Below are 21317 nucleotides of genomic sequence, written 5' to 3'. Positions count from 1 at the left end.
AATGAGTCGCAATGTCCTCTTAAAAGCAGGAGTATAAGTGCCCTGTGGCTGCAAGCAGGCCACAGGTGAATATTTCCTTACTTACAGGATCAGGTAGAACAGGTGCAGGGGTTATTACAACATCCCGGCGTAAGGTTTCTTGTTCAGCGTTCAATCATGTCATCACACGTAGTTATAAAGCAGAAGACAGAGCCTGTAGTCATCGTCCGTTACGTTCCCTGGCGAGTGGTATGAACCAAGTTCTCCGCTTACCGGACGACCGTCCAGTACGGAGTGCGGGCGCTTCAAAAACGTTCACGCTACCGGCTCCGATTTCAACCCGACCTAGTGGGTCCCGAAGTAGGGTCCCGCCCGCGTGCGGCACGATCACAGTTTGCTCAACTTTCACACAGTACGCCGATGACAGTAAGACATCTGGATACCCAAAGTATAGAACAGTGTCAGGTGCGTAGTTTGTCTAGGGCGGTGTATTTCCAAAATAATGACGGAGGTCACTATAGGTCAGCTCAGCGTGGACAGAAAGCACACGCTTAGCAAAAGGACAAAAGCTGGATTGATCTCGATGTTTAGAACATATTGAGACTGCGAATGCTAGGTCTCACGATCTTTTTGATTTAAAGAATTTTTAGTAAGAGTTGTCAGAAAGGTTACTAGGTGAGGGTGTATCGAATTAACGGAACTATTCATAGATTTTGAACAGGGAGTCAATCATTTGGAAAATTTTATTGTGAAATTTTTTGTTGTACTGTGCAATGATCTTATCGAACATTTGATAAAACAAGTTTCATATACGCTCAAAGATACTCCGATTTTACGGTAATTTAAAAAAAAAAAGACAATTTCTTCACATCTCACTAACTGATTCTGGTTATTAGTAGTTTCTGCGTTGTCGCAACAGATGATGACGCCGAAGGGAATCTAGAACTGTGGTATTTCTATCATTCGTTCACACGAATAAACAATTTATGCCGAAAGCTAAGCTGACAAACGGAGAGCCCGGAACTAGTTGGTGGAAGGGGTAAGGTGGTAAAGTTTGCTTTTCTCCGTTTGTATTAGACTTATGGCGCTATAACTCATTTTTTACTTCAAGTAATGTGAAATACATTCTTTAATGTGTTTATGTTGCATTACATTTTGTTTTGTAGAAGCTGTGGGCGATATTGTGTTTTCCAAATTAATAAGTGATTTCTGTTGATTTTAAAGATTTTGTGTTACTTACAGTGAGTTTTAATCTACAACACTGCCTATGAACGCATATCAATCCCATAAAGATAGGAAATCCCATAGAAAACGGGACAACTATGCGATCATGGGTAGTACATGAATGCTTATATTTTTCGATGGTGCCCGATCTACAGATTAATTAAACTAAAAAATTAAACACTAAGTCGAAGAGTTAACTTAGCTTCGCAATACGTGTATTTTTTTAAAAAATTAATATGCCGAATTTTCTAGACAGAAAAACATCTAAAATTTCAATATAGCTTGAAGCAATTCCAAAATACAGAGATTTGAAGCCAAAAACTTACAATTTAGCATCACGTTCTTCGCTTTATCTCAGTAATCAAGCAGAATTTCAATATTATGAAAACAAGTAATGTGTAACTTAGTTCAGGCTAGTAATATCTAACTTTTTTTTTTCTTTATTTACTAAGCATAGTTAAACAGGCATTCTATATCTAATTATGTTTAGTCTAATAGATATACGGTATTATAGCTAACTTGTTGTTTCTATTATATTAGCAGATGTTAAGGAATGTTTTAAAGTGCCTAGAAAATAATGTTCTGTTATTCCATCTTGCTTCCCGAATACTTTTTTTAAACTCATACAAACTAGGATTTCTAAAATGTACTAGGTTATAAGCTATCGCCTCACAAACTAACCATAATGCTGCTTTGGTTCTATAATTCCTTTTTCCAACTCCATGATATAGCAATAAATGAGGATGGTCTTCACGAATGTTCATCCTTCGTTTGATAACATCTTTCACCCAATCCCAAATAACACTCGAATTCAAACAATTCTTCATCCTATGAACATTATTATCCGGCTTTCTACAAATATCACAAGTGAAATTTTCTGTGTTTATAGAGTGATTGAATAGTTTAACCTTGTTTGGGATTATATCATTAAACATCTCATATAGAAGTGTTCTAGTAGTTGTAGTCAAAAATGTGTGCGACAAATTCTCCCAAATTGTTGGCCATAATATTTGCGGGTATTTTCTCTCCACTTTTACGGATATATTCATCTCGTTTAATAGGAAGTAATAAATCTGCTTGTTGGTAGTTAGATTTGAAACTTGTTGGATGTTTTTAGCTTTCGTTATATACCTTTGGCTGTTGAGTGAGAGTGCCTTGATATTATTGGTTTCAATCAAATAGTGGACAAAGGGTAGGCCGTTTCTAAATAACAAGCTTCTCATGAAAAGTGATTTGCATTGGGTTTCGGGATCTATAAGATTAAGACCACCTTTCAAATAGTGCAGGTACAGTTGTGATCGTTCTATTTTAAAAATTCTGCTCGGTCCCCATAAGAATGTGCCAGTAATTTTCTTGATTTGTGCAAGATGTGCATTATTTGGCGGTATAATTTGCGCAACGTACCATAGTTTAGAAAGCATGTAAGTATTAAGTATCCAAACTCTCTCTATTAAGTTCAACTTCCTACTGCTGTGTGTTTTGGCTATTGCACTGATCGAATTATTTAACGCATTATAATTCGTGTTTATCATATTTTTGTAGCTCACTGAAACTTTTAAACCTAATATCTGTAAATCATTTTTTTCTGTTATTAGCTGCGGTCCTATCCGGCAATTGTTGAATCTTAAAAATCCGGATTTTTTCAGATTTAGTTTAATGTTGGTCTCAAGTGAGTACTGTTCAATTGTCTCCATTACAATATCAAATTCAGCGTCAGTTCGTACCACTATTGTTAAGTCGTCAGCATAAGCCATTACTTTAGCAAAACTCCCAGAGACTAAGATACCATTGGTTCTACGGTCTATGGCTCTAATTAGAGGTTCAATATACAATGTAAATAAGAGCATCGATAACGGGCATCCCTGCCTAACTGAGCGCCCAATCGCAATTGTCTGAGTAAGGAATCCATTCACTATAATCTTTGAGCTTGCACTTCTGTAGAGTTTTTTCACACATTCAATTAAAGTCATAGGTATACCAAATTTTTCAAGGATTTGCCAGAGTCGTTTGTGATTAACTGTGTCAAATGCTTTTTCTAGGTCGATGCTGAGTAGACAAAATTTGAACAGTTTCGACTGCTGGGCTTTAACCACGAGCGTTCTGATCATATCTAAGTTACTAGTGCATGATTTATTCTCGATTCCAGCACATTGTCCTTCACCAATGATTTCTCCAAGATATTTCCCCACTCTATTAGCTATAATCTTGCACAGAATTTTATAATCTGTATTTAATAGACTTATTGGTCTGTAGTTATTTAAATCAAACTTACTCCCTACTTTTGGAATCAGTACAATTACGCCACTAGAAAAGTTTTCCAAAGGGGTTAATGTTCCAGAGTAAATATCATTGTAAAGCTTCAACAATTCTATTTTGAGCAAGTCAAAATGAGTTTGATAGAACTTGTATGTAATCCCGTCAGGGCCTGGAGACTTTTTTTGATGGGACTGTCGAATTGTATCCCTAAGTTCGTCTTCGGTGATCAGCTCAAGAAGAGCTGCCTTTGAGTTAGTACTAAGCGATTTCCTGATTGAGTTCAAGGTATGAAATGTTCTATCCGGACAAGTTTCTTCACTAAACACATTCTGGTAATGATTGTACACTATCTGCTTCGTTTCTATTTGACTACACATGGTCCCATCAGGCTTTTTTAGTTTCATTGTGCCCATCTTCGATTGATTTTTAACCATTTTAGAAATTTGATAAATCCCAATTTTTTCAGATTCTAACAAAGTGCTGGGTTGAAAGCGCACCCTATACTTTTCTTATTGATTGTTTTCTATTTGAATAATATGTGTCTTTATATTTGCAATCTCTTCATCTACTCTTTCACCTTTAATTTGTCGTTCAATTAGCTGGTTGAATTCCTTGTACAGAGTTTCCTTTTCTAAGTTGCTTTGTTTGTTTCTCTCGAATGATTTGTTTTTGTAGAACTGTTTGATTTTGTTTTTCACATCATAGGACCACCATTCGGAGAAATTATCGTTATATTTTCTACGATTTTTTAGTTGGTTATAAATCTCAGCGAATTCTGCTGTTACTTCATCAGATAACAAAAGTGAGGTATTCATTTTCCAATAACCCCGACCTGTTGCTTCAATCACGCCATCTTTACCAACATCATATTGGAATGAAATGGCATGGTGGTCCGAAAAAGGGACAGCATTAGTTTCAAACCCGCTTATTTTTTTTAATATGGAGTCAGAAGCATAGAAACGATCAATACGTGAAGCAGATTCGTTTCGAAAAAATGTGAAACGCTTTTTAGCACCTTTTAATTTGTTCTCAACATCTTTTAAACGGAATAGGTCAATAAAAGTTTGGAGACCTCGACAAAAGTTTTTGTTTTCACTACGAATATCCTCCGCCTCTAAAATACAGTTTAAATCACCGCCAAATATAGTACCAACAATTCCACGCTTACACATATGCACTCCAGTATGTGTTTCAAAAAGCTCATTACGTTCATTTTTGAATTGTGTCCCTGCATGACCATATACGTTAATAAAGTTTATATCGTCAACCACAACTGACGTAATTCTTCCACATGAACTTAACAAACACTCCCGCGTTTCGAGTGTTCTACGCACAAGAATAGCTGTTCCCTTATTCGTTTCACTGATATTCACCATAGCAACGTGTGTAGGCAAAAACGTGAAATCATAGAATGCCACCTCCTGTAGGAAGATGATATCCAAATCATTTTTCAGAATAAACTCTTTCAACAGATTCTTTTTTGCTGCTATTGTTATGGCATTGATATTAATAGAGGCAACTTTTCGCACAAAGTTCATTGCCCTTTATAATTTCATATACTTATCTTTTATTCCCTTCTGCCACTGCGGCTTCGGTTCTTGCCTTTCTGCCTATCTCTACCGCGGCTTCTCGTGGGTAGAATATTCACTGCGATGGTTTCCAGGGGGTCCTCATCCGTCTTTATCCTCCTGCTCTGTGAGGCGCGACCGGTGTCTTCATCAGATTGATCAGTGGATGATGTTCCATGTGGTCGCTTTGTGGATTGATCTACCATTTTGTCATCTGCAACAGCAGTTTCAACCACTTCTATCTCCTCATTTTGGCAACTGTGCACACTTTCCGCTATGTCTTCGGGAACCATGTGTTCTGAGATCGCAGACGTTGTGATTGTGCTGGGTTTTTGGTTTGTTGATGGGTTCAGAACCGTCATTTCTTCTAGCTGGATTCTCTGGGAGAAAGAGGAACTATTTTGCCTAAGGACTTCAGCGAAGCTTGTTCCTGTTTTCGGTGTCATTCCTGTCTGTTTATCTTGGTTGATGGTGTTTCTTGGACACTCTGCCTTAATATGCCCTTCCTGTTTGCACAGAAAACATTTTTGTTTCAGTCCGTCGTAGTGCAATCTTCCGCGCCTGTTTAGGAAGTATAGCGTGGCTGGAATTTCCTTTTTGATTTCCACGTATACTCCTCGCACTCCAGTAAACATGTCCAGTTCAAGCGTGGCAGGAAATTTTTCTCGAACCATTCTTCGTACACTTCCAAACTTGCCGAGTACTTTTGCAATTTCTGCATCGGGGACCTCTGGGGGTAGGTCGAAGATCCTAACGTATTTGATGCATCCTCCAGCGACCGACATTTTGATTTCTGTCTTCGTTCCATTTGAATACAGGAACACGTGTTTTTCTGGATTCTGCATCAGAGCTTCCTTCATGGCCCGCTCATTTACAAACTTTATGCATATGCACTGTTCTTCCGACATCTTGTAGCTGCATTCCATGGCTTCTTTGTCCGCATCAAAGGCCTTGATGAAGCGAGCGACTTCCACAATGCTTGGTCCTGGTGCTTCAGCGGGAAATTTGAACATCAACGTGTTCTTTATTAATTCATCCATGTTCTTTGTTCCAGAAGCTATAGTATGTATCACACAAAAGTATCGCACAAACAAAAGTTTCAGCTGCTCTCAGCTATTTCAATCGTTGTAGCCTTCGATCTCTATGCACGTCTGATAGGAACGAGATCTGATCGTCAACTGTACTTAGTTCAGCCCAAAACGGAGAGTGCACATCATCTGAAGGTAATGACTACATCCAAAGAACTCTACGCTAGCTTCGTAACCAGATGGCACACTATGGTAGGCCATGCGCCGAAACGACCAAAGAAAATTATTTTTTTTAACGCATGTTATTTCCAAACAAGGCGAATCTCCATTGAGGTAAAAATCGTTATACTTAAATAATAATAACAATAATAAACAAGATAGTTAGAAAGCTGCGTATAACCGCACTATAACTGTTCGCAGATAACTAAATATTAGATCTCGAACAATATATGCCCAAAATTTTTGGTTATAAATAATTTGCTGGGATGTATTCCCCCCGGGTCCGTATTACCTCTCTTCGGGCCTGGTGCACATTTTCTAATAAACTTCTAATTGGAGAATACCTTAACCTTTCTTATCCTGCCATTTTAAACAAAAAACTTTGAGCAATAAAACAAATTTGCACTATTGAAAAAAATAATGTTTCTGAAGCATCCATACTATTCAATGAAAAGAGCAGCTAGAAAATCTTGTAATTGTAATGGTTTATTGAGGGTTTTATCCAAATGGTCATTCGTCCGCTAAAAAATCTTGTTTATTAAAGGGGTCTTCTACTCGCGAGGCCTACAATTGAGCACTTTTTTGGGAACAAATTGTAAAGCATCTACTCAATGGATTTTGAATCCTTTTTTTTTTATTTTGAAGATACATGTTTTGACTTTAAATTTTATTTTTGAAGACGAAAAGAAAAATCTCTCGTCACCTTGAAACTTTATTGATGACATTGATGATGAAACTGCATTGGTCCCGCTTAAGTAAAGTTTTTGACAAATTGGGTAATCTGTAATCAGAAAACTCATATTTTTTTTTTTATAATCGTAGTCACGTTGGCTATGTTTTCCCGAGAGGTATTTTTTATTTCATGATTTGTAAAAGTTATGTATCGATTTGTGAAAATTTCCAATATTTTCGTTATTTTTTGTCCTATTAGGGGCTATAAAAATGGAACGAATTGACATTTTGCAAATCCCTTTCGGGTAAACATAGCGGTATGTTTTCTGAACAATAGGAGAAAAAATATTGAAATCGGACCAGCACTTCCATGAAAAGTCTTACTTGACCGCTTAAACAACACTACTTTCGGGAAAACGCGTTTAAAGATAAAGTACGGTGTATAATACGATTATAGTACCTTACTAGTAAATTTGCAATACCGGGGCCATAGAGCTCACCTTCCTCATCACGAAAATATTCTTGCTTGTTCACATTTTGCTCCCGTTGTTGAATTCGGGCCTGTTTTGCCGCGACACCCACTTTGCGTTAATCGATCGTAGACTACATTACACAAACACTTATTACTTATATACTATACTGTATTCTTCTTCTTTGTATTCAGAACGAGTTATACGTTCACTTTGGAGTCGAGTAGCACATCTTTCAGTTTCAGTCTCCAAGATAATTCCCATCGCCTCCATAGCTTGTAATATCGATGAAAATCCTTGGTTGAAGATGCTAACTGCCAAATAAGTCGCAAAATTGGCCACCTGCCTGTCAGAATTTGTGCATGTGTTTTGGCGCTAAGGCACAGCTTCCACTATTCAGAGACTCATTATTGTTTTGTGTGTGAGCTCCTAAGCATCTTTCTAATAAATCATTAGATGATTTCCTTTCCCACCGATACCTTTGTTTTCTTTCTTCAGTTTTCGTAATCTTGTTCCCATACGCTTCTCAATATGTCCGACGCATTCTTACTTCGGTACAATTATGTCGTCCCCAAAAAACAAGAAACTATTCAAAGACGCTCACATATACATAAACTGCAAGAATGGACCGAATTCAACGAAACAATGATTTTTCCATAGACAAGCGCCATCATGGTGCGCCGCGCTTAGTATCTCAGATACGGCCGGAGATGGGTACATTTTGGTTCCCAGAAACATGCCAACGAATATGATTTTCACCAAATCCTTTCTGTGGCGTATTCTCAGATACATATATATTGAAATTAAACAAAGAAAAAGAATAGATTTTTTGAAACCGTGAGAGTAGAAGACACCCTGAAATATTATCGAGAAAACAATCAAGCTATTCCAAATTTAATTTGTTTCTCGCGACGATTCTAAACATTATACAACCTCCTATGACAACACTACCCTAAATACCACAAGCAGCTCTCTCGAACAATCATTTTATCCTATAGGGATTTTTAACACGAATAAAGTCGAATATTTTGGAAGTTTTACTTCTCTACCTATCGGAAAAAAAATGACGTTTACAAAAATCTATTCCTACAAATGCTCCGATATCGGCTGCGAAGCTACTAAAAAATTGAAGATAGATATGAAAGAAAAACAAAGACGTAGTTCCGTCGAACATCGCAAGATCTTAAATATATTCTGAGATGTAGAGTGGGCAATAGACTGGTTCAATTTTTAACTTTTAGCTCCACTAGGCTCTACTGATTCCTTTTATGGCTCTTAGTATTTGTGCAAATTTTGGTACCAATCGGTTGTGTCTATGGAAGCTCCAAAAATTTCAAAGTTTATATGGGAATTAGTATGGAAAATCGGTTAAAATTGAAAATTAATTCTTAAAAAATCACCTCATCAATCAATTCATGAGAACACTTTATATTTCTAAAGGTATTCTTCTATTGAACACATTAGTGGAACATTGTGAGTTTGTGAAAATTCGCTGAGAAAAGTTATTAATTAAAGAAGCAGCATAACTTCAAAACAATTGGATTTTATTATTAATCATAGCAACCCTGTTTGAATAGCCAAAATTTGCACTATTACAAGAGCCATAAAAGGAATCAATACCTGGCGAAGCTAAAAGTCAAAAATTGAACCAGTCTTGTGCGCAAAGTTGGATTCTACTAAAACATAGTTATATCTACGGAGTTAAAGCAATATAAATGTCTTATACTTCTCGGTTTTCAAGAAAAATTATGATTATTAATGCAAATATACCAGAGGGGTGTCACCATGGCACATTTGCATTAATAAATGCCGGTAGATTTACCCAACAAGTGAAACTGGATAAAACTTTTGTCACGAACATCAATAAAATATGCAAGATGAACGCGGAAGCATTTTCCAAACTTCGACATATTAACGTACTCAATGGTTAAAGCACCAGCAAAAGAAAATCGAGATTCAACTATACTGATGAAGGTAAACTATTTCTTCTATTTGCTGAACAATTTCCCGCTCAAATGGACAATCATGAACAATCGCTTTCGAACGTCTGCTGTTTAGATTCTTTCTTTCACTGCCAAGAAGCAATGGCATCGGAATGGTATAATAATCTCTCAAATATTGACTGTATAAGACAGGCGATCCTGCTCAAATCGAGGATGCCTGAAGCATCGTTGAGAAATAATAAGCCAAAGGAAATATAATTTTATCGTCGTTCGGGACTTACCTCCTCGGAAAAGCGACGGTATTCTTCGTTCTCCGGCTGTCGAGCGACCACCTGTAGCAGAGCCGTATAAGCATTCTTCGCCTTCATGTTTCGCTCCGCCGTGTCATTTTTCATAAACCAGGGCGGTTTCTTCGTAGCGGCCATGCTGCTCGTCGCAATTTCCGGTTGGTCATTCCGAAATGTCAGGGGGAAGGGAATGGCGTGAACGATATTACGTGACATAGAATTAGGGATCAAGTTGTTTCGTACGTGCTTTGATGCTGTTCGTATATTTTATGGGAGATGCATGAAGAATATATTTTGCGAGGCGAGGAAGCCGAATGCCGGAATGGCAATGGCAACGATAACTATGGCAATGAATTTTATAAGAGTATTCAGAATTAAACCTGGCTTATTTACCTGCTGAATATTTCGATATTGAAGAAAACATATTCACCACTGTCGACCATATTCAGTTCGGCTGCTGCGAGCATGATTTCCCGGATGGTAGCTGGACTGGCACACATAATGACAACTGGAATGAGAAAAAAGGAAGAAGAGTTTAGTGCCTTTTTGGAATACGATTATAAAAATAAGTGCCGTCAATAAAGAAAACTTGCTACGAATATGCTATGTTGAGCCAGAATAAAAATTTTTTGTTGTAACCCAAAAAATAATATCACAACATTTCAAAAATTTGAAATATAAACAAGTTTGCAAAGCGTCTTGAGTCTTTTGTAAGAAATGTAAAAACCGTCAAATATTCAAAAATCTTTAATCTGTGAAAAAAACTATCTACTATTTTTATTCAGTTCATTTATTTTTGGGGAGTGTTTGATTAATTCGGTAAAAAAGAGGTATTTAAAAATGTTTTGGTGATACAGAGAGTACATTCATTTAATCTCTATATAGTGAAGCAACATTCGAACAATATTTTCGTACATTTTCATAGCAAAATATTGAAAATTGAGAGACTGACGGAGGCGCTTCGAAAAAATTATTTTGCAGTATATGTCATAACTCAAAATCTACAGGACCAATAATTTTGAAATGTTGCACAGTACTGTTCTGCACAATTCCCCAGGTAAATAGGGAGCATTTCTTTTATTCTGGATTTTTTAAATTTTTCTTAGCACTTTAAAGCCAAAAATCCGATTTTAAGTAAAAAGCTTCCGTGGGTACCTGGGAAATGATGTAAGCGATGTACTGTGCAAAACTTCCAAATGATTGGTCCAGCATACTTTGAGCTGTGGTGTACACCGCATTTTTGACACTATTTTCAACAAACACCACAACAATTTTATCCTTAGTAGAGAAAAATAGTTTTTACCTAAAATTAGGGAGAAATATAGTATAGATCAGATAACTAAAAACTTTATCTGGTAGTTGTGCGTAGTTTTGAAATGGAAGAGAACTGGGGATAAGACGGACATTTTGGAGATATGATGGTCACAACACAAAGCAGCATAATATATGGTTCTAACGGATGCTTTTGAAAAAATGTGGTGCTTCTTATTATATATGTGCAATTCGAGATGAAAAAATACGATCCGGGTTCCAATTTAGAGTTGAAGCAAATGATGTATTTTCTAATATCGTTTTTGCCGTTGTCATAAAGAGAGCTATACAATCATTGCCAATGATCACTAGGGCATTGCAAAAAAATTTTTTTTTTGAATTCTCAAAGGCCCCTCCTCTCATATTGTGACAAATGTCAAAGTAAGCTCAGATGCCAAATTTCACATCATTTGGACAATTTTAGACCCCCGCCCACTTCGCTTGAAATTTTTTGAAATTGGTACTATGGGAAAATATAGAGGAAAAATACATTAAATGCTATAACTTTTGAAGTAGAAATCAGAAAATTAAAATTTATACCTCTTTTGGAAGGAAATAATCTTAGTATTTGAATGGAGATATATTTGTTCCTAGAAAAATACGGGAAAGTGGGGTACTGGATCATTTTGGTCCCAAAATCCCCTATTTTTAATGATTTTTCTGCTCCGTGATGAAAATCATACATATTTTGTAGTTTTTCTAATGTAAACAAATCTCAGAAATCAAATGGAACCCTTTTGATCTTAGTCCGAATACGAGAAGTTGGGGTTAAATGGCCTGTTGACATTAATATTAACCTTCATCATTTTCTCGTGAATATATCTCTATTATTCTTCATTCAATTTTCATAAACTATACCTTGTTGAACGTGGAAAATCCTTATAATTATAACAAAAATAGATTCGTTACCGGTAAAATTCAGGAACATCAAATTATCTGACATATAGTGTCGATTTCACATTTTTATCATAAAATCGCACATATTAACTCCATTTAACAACAAAATTCTTATTTAATTTACTACTTTTAGTGTAAAATATGCTTAGGAATCACATGAGAAAAGTTACATTCCTGTAAAAATAGGGGAAGTTGAGGTATTAGGACAAATAATGAAAAAAATGAGATTTGTAGAGTAAATATCAAAAAGTTTGATGTTTTTGAATTTTACCTTTAACGTTTTTATTTTTGTTTTATTCTTCAGAATTTTACACGTTCAATAAGTTACATTTTATGAAAATTGATTGAAGAATAATAGAGATATATGCATGAGAAAATGATAAAATTTAATATGACTGACAAAAAGCCCTATAACCCCAACTTCTCGTATTCGAACTAAGGTCAAAAGGATTCCGTTCGATTTCTGAGATTTTTTTACATTAGAAAAACTACAAAATATGTATGTTTTGCATCACGGAGCAGAAAAATCATTAAAAATAGGGGATTTTGGGGTCAAAATGACCCAGTACCCCACTTTCCCGTATTTTTCAAGAGAAAAATATATCTTCATTCAAATACTTAGATTATTTCCTTTCAAAACAGGTATAAATTGTAATTTTCTGATTGCTACTTCAAAAGTTATAGCATTTAATGTATTTTTCCTCCATATTTTCCCATAGTACCAATTTCTAAAATTGTCCAAATGATGTGAAATTTGGCATCTGAGCTTACTTTGTCATTTGTCACAATATGAGAGGGGGGGCCTTTGAGAATTCAAAAAAAAGTTTTTTTTTGCAACGCCCTAATGATCACTTATTATACAAAACTGGTAGGTTATATATTTAAAATGTTTTATTGGTAAAATCAGTTCCTCGATTACACAGCCAAAGTGTGGAACCTGCACGAAGTCGTTTACCTTTTCTAAGTTGTAAGCATTCCGTATTTAGTGTCTGTCACGTTTACCTACATCCTGCAGTCTACTGAATGTCAGACTTCAACTAGCTGGACGGTTCTCCACGTTTGAAGGTTAGATTTTTGTTTCGACACGCACGACACGACATTTTCTTATACGGATGAATCAATCGAATTAATCAAGACTGTCCGTCTTGACCCACAAACACACATATATTTTTAACGATTGTACTTATTCACTCATGATTCACCTTACCTGTTATTTTCAACGAAGTTTTCACTTAAGAGTTACATTATCGAAATAAAAGAAAAAATCCGCGAAAAAATAGTTTTCTGAACAATGAACCTTAAAATTACTGACTTGAAAATTATATCCACACGAAGATGCGCTACTGATTATCAATGTTTGCTTAAATTCGATAAAATATGCGCATTTTCACCTAAAAGATGTTATTTTCTAAAATTTCACAAAACTTGGGTTTTAAACTGTGAAATCCCGTTCCAATTTTTTTTTCCAAAATTCAGCTCAACTTCAATTTAACTTCACGACGATTTAGTTGGAGCCCCAAATCTCTGCCATCTTTTTATTAGTTCTGCTCCCAAGCCCAGTTCGTTGGGATTTTTTTTAATCATAAGACATTACATTAAAGTTTTTGATCTTCGAATTTTTTTTCGTTGGAACTAAATTGTTTTTTAAAATTTTCGTTTGTTTTGACACTAGATACTAATGTTTCATGCTATTTTTGACATATTTCAGAAAAATAAAATTCGGATTGGATTTTTTTGAATATTATGAAATTAATATTCAAACGCCGCACCCCTTTAATGATGTCCGCATGAGTTAAAAAATTAAAAGTTAAAAGATTCCTTTTTCAATATAATAAGCATTTTATGTAAGACTTTATGCGAAAATTTAAGCCATGCCTAGGAGTAATGATGAAGTAGGGTTGGTTTACCGCCCATCATTTGAACGTTGCCTAGACCAGAAAAAACCCCGCGAATTTTTTGATGATGGATTTAGTAATCGTAAACGCTTGAATTTCTTATATCTTAAAAAATCTTATATCTTAACCCTTAAAGACGCATATTTTTTTTTTAATTTTCTGAAAATTGTCTCACAGCTTTAATACGTTACTCTAATGATTTTGAGATAGTTTTCGCAATGTTGTTTTTAAACAACGGAAGCGCTGTAACTTTCGATCTATTTCTGGGATCTCTATAAAAATTTAGGAACAATATTCTCAAGGAGTTGTACTTTCAGATAAAGTAAAAAAAATCGATTTTTTGAAAAATAAAATGGTATGTAACCCCTTAATCGAGTTACCTTTTTTCAAATACAGGCGTTAGCATGGATTTATATCCGCCCTCAGTGCGGGCACCCTAAACCCCGGGGCCCTGGACCAAGCCCAGTGTGCCTATGCGTAAAGACGGTACTTCTTTGGTCCTGAATGTCTCCACTGTAAAACCATCGTCCACAACGATATTGTCGCCTCTGATTCAGCCGTCAGTCGGACGTCTCTACCAAAATCGCCTCAAAGTTACTTGCCACAATATCAATGTCGTCGGCGAAATCAAAAATCTTGCGGAAAATCGGACCACTTTTGTTCATTCTCGTATTTTTATCGTGCCTTCCAAAAGTGTTATTGAATAGAAGACAATACAACCCAGTGAAGTACTACCGAAACTTTTATTTTTTATAATATTGCAGTAATAGTAACTCCATCAGAATATGTGTTTTTTCTTCACCTTTTTATCAAGTTTATACTTTCTGTATCATCATTTAGAGCCAATAAAAGTTTCGTTTCAAGTGGGAAATACAAGGTTGAATCACAACATTTTATTGTTTGTTCAAAGATGTCTTTTATCGAAATGTGTATATTACAGTCGCCTAATCATTTTTCAAGCGCAATCCTGGGACCGAAAATACGTGAAGTTACCTACCATCCCGTTGACATTTTCTTACACATCTCAAAACTTTCGACGGCCTCGTGCAGTAGGTGAAATTTCTCCCTCATTTGGGCGGTATACTGATACCGTTAGAAGTACTGGATGCATACTCACATCAGGCAAATGTACGCTACCTATGGAACATAAATATCTACTTTCCCATTTAAATGCCAAGCGTACGAGCAATTGATTCCACTTATATATGCTATAGAACTGAGCAAGAAGGTTTGTAGTGCTGAGAGCGTACGGAAGAAGTTTTACTCTGAGAAAATTAAATTACGAGGTAGCTTGCTCTAGCGAACAGCGAGGTTTTCCACCTCGACAAGGAAAGTATAAATCAAAGTTATTTCCGTCATTCGTTTGCCATATGTTCACTTGCAATTCTTCAGATGACTTTTATGAACCAGTGCCAAGCAATAAGAGGGCTTAGATAGTTCAAAGATGCTACAGATATGGAACTCATTGAAAACGTAAAAAACTAGCTAGTGTCACATTATGATAACATCAACGATAGTATGCACTCAAAATTTCGGAAAAGGGCCACCTAAAATAGGTCAAATTACAATTTCAAGGGCAGATCCATTTTTCGGTAGTATTTGTAATTGCAAAAGGAATTGCAGATGAGTTTAGCGTAAAAAAAGTTTTAGGCGAAAACATTACCATTTAATGTTATAAGCCCATTTGATTTCGAAAACTTATGGCGGACAATTGATTGAGTCAGCAACGAAATCGCCAAGAGATACAGATTCACTGGAATTTTTGCCGATCCGAAAAGTGTTTTTTCGTATATTTACTTATGGATTGTTTACAACAACATGGAAGAAACGGTCTTCTGGACCTCTTTTTTTCTTTCTTTTGGCGTACACATATTTAGACATCAAGCGATTGCAATTTATGTAGGCTACACCCGAAACACGAACCGTATGATTGATATGCAAATAAGCATAATTCTAATGAGAATTTTGCTTTGTAACTGGTATAATGCATATAAAGCGATATTGGGCCGGGACAAAAATGCGTTAAATGGTTATTACGCCATAGAAACTTACACAAACCCACACTTGGGAATGTATTAGTGAATTCAAAGATAATAGTATTAATTTTAAAATGACTCAGCTAAAGTCAGCTCGTCAACAAGAATACTGTCTACTTGGATTATTTTAGAGTGTATATTTTTTCTGTCGTCGTCGAACTACACCAAATTTTTGGCAGATTAATTTAACGGTTTCTTCGAAAATATGGCGAACCTTCTCATTTGTTCGTATATTTGGGTAGTTTAAGTTAAAAAAAGTTTTCTAAATTAATTGGTACAACTAGAGGAGACAAAAAAACTTACTTTTGTGATTTTTGGAAAGGGAAGGAAAAGTTCTAGCTATTTGAAAATGTATGTATATTTGTAAACACATTTGAAAAGCTAAAATAAAAAATTTCCTTAAGAAACTTCATAAAATGGCGGAATAAGGGACTTTTTCGTTACTGTAATACAGAAGACTGTATATCAAGAAGACTGGCATCTCTGTCCAGAATCTGGAGACAGTAACAGCAACGCCACTTGCGGGTAAAGGTGGTACTTCCCATAGTGATGCACACACACATATACACTTTCACGTTAAGCTTCCTACCTTCCTCCAGTAGAGGCGCTGGAACCTCTGTCGCTTTTCGTTTGTATGGAGGAAGGAAAGAGATATCAGTCTTCTTAATATGGAGTCTTTGGTAATACCTAATTAACAGGAAAAGAGCAGTTCGTAATTCTGGTGGAAATTAATGATACAACAATTTTTCCGTGGTTTTCTTAAAACATATGTATTTTTGGTATGCATTTTTGATTTCACCGTGCCACAGAAATGGTTAAAACCGGTTCTCTGGTAATATTGTTTGTTAGAATCTTAAAAAAGGCTTTATGAAAGATTGTTGTGATACATTCTTCCATTTATCTATTGATATAAGCGAAAAAACTAGATTTTTTCGATCTTGTTAGCAGGGACGGATCCAGAAAAAAAATTCAGAAGGGGTTTGACCGCCGACGCTGGCCAAAAACATGATGATGAGTTATGTTCTACCTTGGGTGAAACGCCCAACTCCTACTTAGCAGAAGGCAAAAAATTCTTCACATTTCCTTTCGATCCTTTCGAGCCTGTCTAGTCCTAGTTTTCCGTTCTAAGTTTATAACTGATTCGCTCTAGAATACCTATCCGTCTTTCAATTTCATTGCTTTCGTTTCTCTTAGTCTCAAATTTTGCCGAAAATAGCCAACAAAATCGATACAGTAAAACTTGCGGCAATTAAAACATAGTAACAAATCTTAAAATTGTTAAGTATTTTCAAGATAAGATGGCGGTTAGACAGTATTTTTCCGCAGGCGAGTTCTTTTGGAAATGATCCATGGGCGAAAATCTATCTCCTGTAATCTTTGGCCTAGAACCCACAAAAGATTTTTCTTTAGAACGATAGAAACGATGCTAATTTAACAAAAATCTGCTTACGTCACATAAAAAGCAATTTTGAATACGCTGTAAAAATTTCAGAGCAATAGAAAATCATTTGTTCGAGTTATATTCCCGGCTACCGCAACAAAGGGGTTTCGAGAAAAACACAATAAGTTTCCAGTACACTCAGTAATGGTGACGATTTTCCCTAAAAATCAGGTATTGAGAGCTTTCTGATTTGCTTTTTGGCATTAGGATTAGTAATAATGATGCAAATCAAAATCCTTTGTTCAATCACTAGCTATTGTGAGTCCAACGGTCGATATCGAAATAATCGCGTTTAGGTAGCGTGTTATCAAGGCCTGTAATTTCAGTTCTAGTTCGCAGATCGCCATGAAAATTTGAATAAACGCTATTAAGGATAAGTACTTCAAATATACGCAATAACTTTTTGGATTTTTTTCGATTTTGGGAACTCTCATATCGACTGCTTATCCGATGTGACATCTTCATCCTGCTGGTGATTGAAAACTGCGAGAGTCTCGTCGAGCTTTATTCTCAAACCCGTTTCATGTCCTTGTACTTCGACTACATGGCACAGAGCATCAATACTTTTTCATATAATCCCGACCGTGTCCCTTTCTTTGATAATTCTGAATCAACTGTATTCTTCGACACATCCATGAAGGAAGACCCCCATGGGATCCCGGATCATATGCGCCCGCAAGTGATCCCTAATATATTTTATAATTTTTTACGTTTTAGCGACATTCAATTAGCTAGAGATTACTGGGTAGGGAAAGTTATTAAACTTAGAGCCGTAGTACTCAAGTGAGAGCAAGGATGTGAAGTAAACAGATCGGAAAACTACACCGGTTGTCACGGTAAAGATAGATACGTCTACCTTTATCAGGACACATGTTAGTGAACTCGGGTGATTCGTAGTTATTCTGCCTAAGCTCGACCCTCATTAACAGAAGGCAAAGATTAAGCCCGTACGATATTAAGCCTGTTCTAATGACCTTGCCACTTCTAGTTTTTCGATCTGTTTACTTCACATCCTTGCTCTCACTTGCGTGCTATGGCTCTAAGTTTCATTACTTTCCCTACCCAGTAATCTCTAGCTAATTGAATGTCGTTAAAACGTAAAAAAGAAAATGTGCCTAACATAGTCGAAATAAAAAAGGAAAAAAGAATATTTTATAATAAATTTGGAGAAGTCGAGTGCGACAAAATGTTCTACACCGACGGATCAAACCTCGATGGGTCCATTGACTTCGGTATCTTCAATGATAATGACACCGCTTCATTCAAGCTCAATGATTCTGCTTTAGTTTATGTCGCCGAATTAGCCGCTATTCAGTATACCCTTGGGATCATCGATACATCACCGCTTCATGATTTCGGACAGACTCAGCTCTATCGAGGCTCTGCGTGCGGGTAAGCCTGGAAAGCAATTCCCGTATTTTCTGGGGAAGATACGGGAGTTATCCGTAAAAACTAGATTTCTTTGTTTGGGCCCCCTCTCATTGCTCTATCCCGGGGTCCTCTCTAATTGCTCTATCCCGGGTAATGAAAAGGCCTGATCCTTTAGCAAAGGTGGGCGCATTAGAAGGTGAAATCTAGGAAAGACCACTTTGCTTCAATGAATTTTTCAGTATTTGCCATCAGAGGACACTCGACAGTTGGCAAAACTCGTTGAGCAATAGGGAGCTAGTTAAATTATATTATCCCGAAGGTATCAACGGAGCCTTGGTTTAGGGGGATGGATGTGGGTCGGGATTTCACACGTGTAATGTCCCGGCTTATGTCCAACCACTACACGTTGGATGCGCATTTGCGGTGTGTCTGGCTCACAGAGAATAGTCGGTTGCGCTTGTAATGAAGGTTTGTTACATTTAAGTTTGTTTGCTGCAATAATTAGAACATGTTTAGTATTATAAGAATAAAATGTAAACTCAAAAGTGGAAACAAACGCATCCCTACGCACACCGCCATTTGTGTGCGAAGATTTCTGTGCAAAAGAGAGCCTCTCTTTGATTACTTTTTCTCGACTATCACGGCTTCACCATTAATCTTTCCGATAATATTCCAGTACATATCGGAAGAGTATGATTTCGACGAGAACATTATGCAAACGGTTAAGCAGCAAACGCAACTGCGACCATGTTATTAGGGGAAGAGAAAGTAAACAAAGAGAGGCTCTCATTTACACATAGGACCTTTTCAATAAGTTTGCTTGATTTCATTTTACCCGTCACCAACAAACATGTCTCGTTCGGTCCACCTATACGCTGCGAATTCTTACTCACTCACTTTGGCAAGCAGGAGAGCCTTCGCTCAGAGAAACAAACGCCCACGTCAATGCCAAGGGAGACAAGCAAGATTATGTTTATGTTTATGTGTATTACCTTCACCAACAGGCCCCTTGGCCCCAATGGTGGTTGCTTAAACTAATTAAATTTTAAAACTGACAACATTTTCGCTTTTATCGCATTCCACGTCCGGTTGAAGTCAAAGGCCGTCGCCACACTGTTCAAAATTCGTTGGAGTCCGGTAACAGCGCTCTGGCAACCATAGTTGGTTCTCCTGAACGGAACTCGCAGAAGGGAGTTATTGCGTAGAGCTCGAACGCGGGCTTGAAAATCCAGACGTCCGAGGATTGTAGGGCTATCCACTCTGGCAGAGAGTAAGTCCGAGACGAACAGGGCTCGAGAGCAGTCCCTCCGAATGCTGAGTGTATCGAGGTGTATTAGCTGGCAACGGCTTTCATAGCTCGGCAGCTGAAACCTGTTTCGCCATGGGAGATGACGACGGGCGAAGCGTATGAACCTGCGTTGGACAGCCTTGATTCTGTCAATCCCGTTCTGGTAGTACGGATTCCAAACAGCTGAACAATATTCTAACGTTGAGCGGACCAACGCGCAGTAAAGCGATTTAAGACAATATACGTCCCTGAAGTTTTTCGCTATTCGAAAGATGAACCCAAGCTGTCGTGATGCCTTATCCACGATGTATGACGTATGTGGTTTGAATGTTAATGCCGAATCCATGATGACTCCGAGATCTTTGAGTGTCTTGGAATGCTCGAGCCGAAGAAATGGTAGTTAAACTGAGTCGGTTGGCGTTTCCACGTGAACGTAACGATTGAGCATTTGCTCGGGTTTAAAACCATTCTGTTTAGATCACACCACGTACTAAAGATGTTCAGTTCCCTCTGAAGAAGCGCGGCATCGGTTTTATCCAGTATTTGTTGAAACATTTTCATGTCGTCGGCGAAAGAAAGGCGGGGTCCTTGTAATGTGAAATTGACGTCATTAAAGTAGAGGATGAATATTATTGGACCGAGATGGCTTCCTTGTGGTATGCCGGATGTAGCGAAGAATGGTGCAGATAGACAGTCCTTAATGCTGATTTGGAGTTGCCTTCCATCGAGGTAGGAACGAAACCAGCGCAGAAGTTGTCCATGAATGCCGAGTTTGTCCAGTTTCGCTATTGCAATATTATGGTTGATTTTGTCGAAGGCCGCAGATAGATCCATATAGATAGCATCGGTTTGCAATCCGTCAGCGAATCCATCCATTACATATGTTGTGAACGAGAGCAGGTTTGTCGTTGTCGATCGTTTAAGCATGAAACCGTGTTGGTCATCTGCAATGTAGTGATTGCAGTGAAAGAAAATAGGATCTAACACAACCAGCTCGAACAGTTTTGATACAGCACTTAAACACGAGATTCCCCGATAATTGTCAATGTTCGATTTGTTTCCTTTTTTATGAACTGGAAACATGTGCGCTGCTTTCCAGCAGGAAGGGAATGTACCAGTAGTGAGTGATAGCTCGAAGACTAGCCGAAGTGGTTCAAGAAGCCCGCTGATGCACTTTTTGACAAAAATCGAGGGAACACCATCTGGACCCGGGGAACAAGATGCTTTCAGTTTGGCATTTGCTGCAAGAATGGCAGCATTATCGACAAAAATTCGGTTGATGGTTCGTCCTAGAGAAGGAGTTAAATTAGCGGCTGCAGCGACTTGTTGTGCAGGCAGGCGCTCGTTGGAAAAAACGCTTGAAAATTTGTCGGAGAACAGTTGGCAAATTTCCTTAGTGTCGGTGCCTAAAACTCCATTCCAGAACGACTTG

The 21317-nt window shown here is 37.2% G+C and overlaps 1 protein-coding gene across 2 annotated transcripts in view; it reads right to left on the bottom strand.

Moving 5' to 3' along the window:
• LOC131683670 (atrial natriuretic peptide receptor 1) overlaps positions 1–21317 on the bottom strand; it is a 369276-nt gene that overhangs the window by 29752 nt on the left and 318207 nt on the right. For both annotated transcript variants that reach the window (XM_058965853.1, XM_058965852.1), the window contains 2 exons: positions 10040–10154; positions 9641–9785 (listed from right to left, as the gene is read on the bottom strand). In XM_058965853.1, coding sequence (XP_058821836.1) covers positions 9641–9785; positions 10040–10154 — 260 coding nt within the window. The remainder of the gene's footprint in view (positions 1–9640; positions 9786–10039; positions 10155–21317) is intronic.

Source organism: Topomyia yanbarensis, chromosome 2 (assembly GCF_030247195.1).
Source record: "Topomyia yanbarensis strain Yona2022 chromosome 2, ASM3024719v1, whole genome shotgun sequence".
In the NCBI taxonomy this organism is placed as follows: Eukaryota; Metazoa; Arthropoda; class Insecta; order Diptera; family Culicidae; genus Topomyia; species Topomyia yanbarensis.
The sequence above is the reverse complement of the archived record's forward strand: the minus strand, read 5'-3'. Positions and strand labels throughout refer to the sequence as shown.